This window comes from Triticum dicoccoides, chromosome 7A, assembly GCF_002162155.2.
Source record: "Triticum dicoccoides isolate Atlit2015 ecotype Zavitan chromosome 7A, WEW_v2.0, whole genome shotgun sequence".
Taxonomy (NCBI): domain Eukaryota; kingdom Viridiplantae; phylum Streptophyta; class Magnoliopsida; order Poales; family Poaceae; genus Triticum; species Triticum dicoccoides.
Genome location: NC_041392.1, coordinates 692141453 through 692148183, shown reverse-complemented (window position 1 = coordinate 692148183; position 6731 = coordinate 692141453). Strand labels below are relative to the sequence as shown.

The window sequence follows — 6731 nt, the reverse complement described above, 5'->3', positions numbered from 1 at the left end:
GCTAGCTTCCCTCCAAAGGTCCATACCTAGCAACCCGCACAAAGATCCCTAAACCTTTCCTCACACATGACTCCATGGATGTAGCCTCACGTCCTCTTTACACGTGAACGTACGCCTGATTAATTCCAACCAAAGGTTTGCTCCTTTTGCAAGTTTTGAATCAACCATACATTCCATTTCCATCCATTACCATGCCATGCCAAGCACCTAAATATATACACGATGCATCATGCCAACCTTCCCATCTCATCTCACCTCTCTCGATCACAATTCACAACCACCATCAACCAGCCAATCCATCCATCACAGCGTCCACCACGATTCCCTGCCAACGCTTTCTCATGGCTGCCGCCACCAACACCAAGCAGAAGCAGCAGCAGCAGCCGGCACCGAAGCCGGAGTTTGCCGACGGCGAGAAAGCCAAAGCGCTGGTCGACCAGGAGAACCTGGCAGTCCCTCCCCAGCCCGGCTCTCGCGTCGCCCCTCTCGGGCGACTCGGGAGCGACCCCAAACCCTAGCCGCCGTCACCTCTCCTCCCCCCTCCCCCCGCCTCGCCGCCACCCGAGGATCCCGCCGGCTGCTGCGCGTCTTCCGGTGAAGGTGGCGGCGAGGATCTGCTGCCTCACGCCGCTGTGAGGGGCTCTGGAAGCCAGGGCGGCGGCCCTGGTTGGAGATGGCGGCGTCGATCTCTCCGGTGGATGGCGCGCGCAGGTGCTGGTCGTCCCTTCCGGCCGCGTGGGTGGCGTGAGGGCGGCGAGGCCTTGCTGCTGCGGCGGGCGGCTTTCTTCCTCTCAGCCCCTTCCCCTCGCAGTGGCCTCCTCTCCTGATTTGGTGGCTGGCCCGTCGGATCTGGTCGAGGATAGGGTGGTGGATTCTTGGTTCGGGGGAAACCCCTGGTCGATTTTGCGTCGACCTCGACGCCGGCGGCGCTCCGGTGCCGTTCCCCTCTTGAGGGCGGGTCGAGCTTCCAGATCTGTCCCCCTCTCCCCCCTTCCTGCTCCAGGCGAAAGTCTTGGCCTTTTGGCCGGACGGCGGAGGCGTTCTGGCGTCTTGATCCTCCTTGGAGGCGCCGTTCAAGGGGAGGTTGGAGGTTGGGCGTGCTGCTTGGTGGTGGGTGGCAGCAGTTGTGCTCGGATCCCCTGGTTGCCGGCGTTGGTGGTGGGATGTTGGCTCTTCCGCATCTTTCAGTGGCTCCCCGCCTTGTCCGCTGGTTGGTGGCCGGCCGGTGGTGGGCGTCCGGCACGGTCTGGGCGTAGGGGAGATAGTGGTCTCCCCTCCGGCAGTGGCCCGAGGCAGTGGGCGGCGGAGTCGATGGTTTCCTTCAAGCGGTCTGGGCCTTCATGTCCACGGCAATTGTCGGCGTAGGGTGGCTTCGGCCCTGCTGTTCTGTTTGCACTAGATCTCCGGTGGCTTGATCGTTGATTCTCTTAGATGCTCTGTTCTCTGCTGCTCCGGTCGTAGTGGATTTGGCATGTATTTTTCAGGTTTTGGTCAAGTCTTTGTCTTTGTAATTCAGCACCATTGTATCCTAGCCGGTTGATGGCTTCATTAATTTGAAGTCGGGCCTTCGTGCCTTTTCTCTAAAAAAAGGAGAACCTGGCAGCTGGAGTGATACGACGCATCGAGGAAGAGAAAGCCAAAGCAGCGGCCGCTGCCATGGAAGCGAAAGGGGTGCTGGAGAAGAAGGCCACGGCGTGCAGCGGCTGGAAAGAGCGCGTGGCAGGGGGGCTGGAGCAGCTGACGGACATGAAGTGGGCGGACAGCATGGTGGAGAAGGCAAGGAACAACAAGGAAGTGGTCGCCATAGCCATCGCTGCTTTCTCGCTCGGCTTCTTCGTCTCTCAAAATTTATTCAGGAAGTGAGCACCACACATACGAACAATGGATAAATATGTACTGGAGTGAAGATACATAGTTGTGTGATTAAAGTGTACAGTGACACAACAGAACATGTAAAGTAATTTGTGCAAGTAAAGTATGTATATTGACACAAAAACAGGAAGTCAATCATCATATCTGGCTACAACCGAAGTTGGCAAAATCTTGGCATTTCCATTGGTGGAATCTACCAGATATTACAATACTCGTGGCACATACAGAGAAAAACTCATCTACAGTTTCTATGTACATAGAACCATGGTTGTCGGCTAGCCACCACCGATCAGGTTATTCGTTGCATTTTGCACCATGCCTTCGTGCCACTTGGAGAAGAGGAGAAGAACTCATTCACACGAAGAAGTGCTCAAACCGTGGCCCGTGGAGGGCGAATTCCGCCTACGTTCTCGACTCCTTCGTTGCACGTGTACGTCGCCTTCGTTGCGACTCTATCAAATTGCTTTTGTGGATCTTCAGTTCTAGGCCCTAGCTAGCTCATGGACATCCTCTAGTGCGGAGCAATGGTTGTTGTCGGTGTGCAAGGGAGAAGAAAGAAGACGGAAAAAGGAAGAAGGAAGACAAAGATGATGAGAGGTTTCCATGTGGGGTTGTTGGTTTGAGGGATTAAGCTCAGGGGATCTACATGAGAAAAAGTTTAATCCCTCAAAATTATTGAATTTTGGGGATAGGGAGAAAGTTTGGGAATTAAGTTTAAGTGATATGCTAGAGATGCTATTAGCTCTGATGGTTAGACTCATCAACCCCCCTTTAGCTCCCGCTAATGTGCCATTGCATACGGACGTGGTATATTGTGCCACATTAACCATATTTTCTTTTGAGTTTGCTTTGTACTTCCTTCATCAAAAAATAAGTGTATTTGATTTAGTATAATTTTGACATTTTCTCCTACTTCATCGATGAAACTTAGCTCCAAACTACTTATTCATCTCAAAAGAATTTAAAGGACTTAAGCTATGAAGGAACTACGAGAAGAGCAAGTCAAGCTCCTCCGTTGGCAACATTTGCCCTATTACAGAAGCATCCTTCATTGCACCACTGGATATAAGTAGCGTCAATGTTATTTGAGGGATGAGATGATCACACATGCCCCTTTGCCCTTGCTTCAGCTATATCCTTATTTGTGATGTATTTGAGAGAAACAATATACACGCAAGATTTTAAGAAAAATTACAAAGACTATCAACATATTTGAAAACAATATTTTCGTCCATCTAGGAAAATCAAAAGATTAATCATCCTAATTGTTGGGCAATTAATTAGGCTTTGTTGAAACCCATTATTCAATTCGTTTCTTCTCCGGAAAAAGGTCATGGAACGCACATGTCCTCACCCATGCGCACTGGTGTCGCCTTTCACCCTCCCTGTCCACTTGCCACAATAGCATTCCTCTCTCACCCTTGGTTTGGCTCGAATAAACTAGAAAGAATATGTCCAGCAGAATCAACTTATTAGCTCCATACAAAAGCTGAAAAAGGCTTCGGTCGATCAGTTCCAATCCTACAGATTTCCTATTCTTCAGTACACAACACTACATGTATCGACTCCTCTAGCGATATTTTTCCTTTGGTTTTCCTCTGAGTTTTGGTACGTTTCCACCTGGCTTTTAAGTGTTTCGTTACTTTTGCTCCAGGTTTCGACTGCTTATCCTATTCATAACAAAAAGTTAAATTGGCCAAGCCTAAGATGGAAGGGATGTGCGCCGGTTGCCAAAAAAACTATAACTGGCGCTTAAGGCACCAAATAGGGGTTGGGACAGCGCCCCTGCCCCCGACACGATAAAAGCAAGACAAAAGAGCAGCCCAGCCCAGTTTGTCCATATGACCGATTTAACACGGAACAAGCAACACTGCACAAATCTTGAAGCAACAATGACCTAATGGTCAAGGAGTTGACTATGACTTGGCTAAAACTTAGTGACTTAAGTTGTTCTGTTACGAGGGTCTGTCCAGGCATGCTAAGATTGCACTTTATGCTAATTGAGCGTAGCTCAGATGGGAAGGTTCCTTGTGGTGGAACCAGTCCACCAGAGTTCAAGTCCTACACTTGACACTTGTACTTGTGTTTTCCTAAAAGGAGAGATTCCCAGCGACTACAAGGCATATGTGGTGGTTTCATTAACAAATTGCTAAGTCTCAGTTGACTAAGACTTCATTAAGTCTCAGTCGATGTTATATCCGTCGGATCTTACATTAAGATCCGTGCAAAATTTTCTTTTCAGTTTTTTTCTTTTTCTCACTTGACTGAGACTTGGTTAAATTTCAGTCGACTGAGACCTAGCCACACCCCTTCATTAATTTTAAGATGTTGTACCGGCTTAATATCTCGGAGGTGCTTATAACGATAACATGTGCATGTGGGTGTTCATAGCGGTGAGGATATGTGCATGTTTGTGAGCATATGTACTACTACATCTGTCTGGTTTATTGGTCCCCTTCGTATTTTGTGTCCAACTTTGCATAGATTTGACTAACAAATTATAAGTTATATGTCACAAAACTTATATTGTTAGATTCATATTTAAAAAAGGTTTTCAATGATACTGTTTTTAGGGTCTATAACTTATTTTTGATAGTTAAATCAGAGGTCAAAGTCTGACCCAAACTCTAAGTTGGACCAATGAACAGGATGGAGGTAGTAAGTGTTTTATTAAAGGAAATTATTGCACTTTCTGAAGTTGCTTTTGTTTGACCCGCAACAAAAAAAAGTAACTTTTTTTTTCTTTCGAAGACGTAGTCCGCCTCCGATAGATGCGAACGAGGTGGCCTTGTGCGGCCGGCGATCGATCGAGTTGGCTTGCCTGCCCCGATTACCATGCACAGCAAGCATCCTTTTTTTTCTTCACCTCCATAGCTAGCTTCCCTCCAAATCCATTTACCCTCCCGCACAAAGATCCCTTAACCTTTCCTCACACATGACTCCATGAATGTAGCTACACGTCTTCTTACACATGAATGCATTCCAAGAACGTACGCCGGACTAATCCATCCAAAGATTTCCTACTTTTACAAGTTTCGAACCAACAATACATACTCTTACATCCATCACCATGCCATGCCAACACCTAAATATATAAACGACGCATCATGCCAACCTTCCCAAACTCAGCAGCTCACCTCCCTCGGTCACAGACTCACAGTTCACAACACCATCAACCGACCAATCCATCCATCCATCGCAACGTCCACCACGATTCCCTGCCGACGCTTCCTCATGGCGGCCGCCACCAACACCAAGCCGAAGAGGCAGCAGCCGGCACCGGTCCTGGACCCCAAGTTCGAATGGGCGGACAAGGCCAGCACCTACGTGCTCCGCCTCAGCCTCGAGGGGTTCAAGAAGGGCGACTTCAGGGTGCAGGTGGACGGCGCCGGCAGGCTCACCGTGAGCGGGGCGAGGCCGGGTGCCACCCCGGGCTCCTTGCACAAGGTCTTCCAGCTCCCGTCTACCGCCAGCCTCGATGACATCGCCGGCCGCTTCGAGTCCGGCGTGCTCACGCTCACCGTGCCCAAGCGCGCGTACTCTGGTGTCCCCGCGCCGACGAGCATCGAGGAGATTAAGAGGGATAAACCTGGTGTGGCCAAGGAAGACGTCAGGCCGCCGCCAACCAAAGACGTCGACGGCAACGATAAGAAGGCGGCCAGCGGCGACGACAGCACCACCAAGCCTAAGGAAGAGATCGCCAAGGAGGAGGATGTGTCCAACAAGCCCATGGACGAGGCCACGAAGAATGCTCAACAGCAGAAGCAACCGGAGGAGGCAAGCAACCACAAACAAGAGCAGCAAAAGCTAGCACCAGAACCAGACGTGAAGAAGGAGCAAGAAGTGAAGCCTGAGGCTCCCGAAAAGCCGGCGCCGGAGCCGGAGGTTGCCATCGACGAGAAGGACAAAGCGGTGGTTGACCAGGAGAGCCTGGCGGCGGGCGTGAGACGGCGCATCGAGGAAGAGAAAGCCAAGGCTGCGGCCGCTGCCATGGAAGCCAAAGCGGTGTTGGAGAAGAAGGCCACGGCGTGCAGCGGCTGGAAGCAGCGCGTGGCAGGGGGGCTGGAGCAGCTGACAGACATGAAGTGGGCGGACAGCGTGGTGGAGAAGGCAAGGAACAACAAGGAGGTGGTCGCCATCGCCATCGCTGCTTTCTCGCTCGGCTTCTTCGTCTCTCACAAGTTATTCAGGAAGTGAGCACCACACATATAAACAATGGCTGAATATGTGCTGGAGTGGAAATATATAGTTGTGTGATTAAAGTGTACATACATAACAGAACAAACATGTAAATACATTTGTGCAAGTAAATTAAAGTATGCACTACCGGAAAATGGTCCTACCCCGACGGCCAAACTTATGCCTACGGCTGCCGTCGGCCTAGTTTGAGCTATGCCGACAGCCCAGTCCTGGCCGTCGGGTTACACAGACCTATGCCGACGGCCGCCGTCGGCACAGAACGGCCGTCGACCTATATGTAGACATGCCGACAGCAGCCGTCAGCATACCTATGGGCCCGGCGACCCTGCCCGTGACTAGAGGCTAACGCCGTCAAACCTATGCCGACGGTCTGGACGAGCAGCCGTCGGCATATCTCCGCATGCCACATCACCGATCCGCGGCGTAGGTATGCCGACGACAACAGTCGGCATAGGTGCCACGTCACCGATCCGCGGCACGACGCCCACCAAAACCCTGCCGTCTCTATGCTGACGGCATAGCTATTTTTTTACATGTGTTTTTTTGCATATGTTTTTATGCTTTTTTTACATATGTTTTAATGCTTTTTTAAAGTATGTTTTCATGCTTTTTTATGTATTATACTAGTAAACTTGCATGTGCAATGCACGTATCCGCCT

At 50.5% G+C, this 6731-nt stretch overlaps 1 protein-coding gene across 1 annotated transcript; it reads left to right on the top strand.

Annotated features, from left to right (window-relative positions):
* The first annotated feature begins 5008 nt into the window (after positions 1-5008).
* On the top strand, positions 5009-6190 carry LOC119330992. Its single transcript, XM_037604148.1, has one exon. The coding sequence runs from the start codon at positions 5107-5109 to the stop codon at positions 6067-6069; it is 963 nt and encodes a 320-aa protein (XP_037460045.1). The 5' UTR covers positions 5009-5106; the 3' UTR covers positions 6070-6190.
* Positions 6191-6731: the final 541 nt, after the last annotated feature.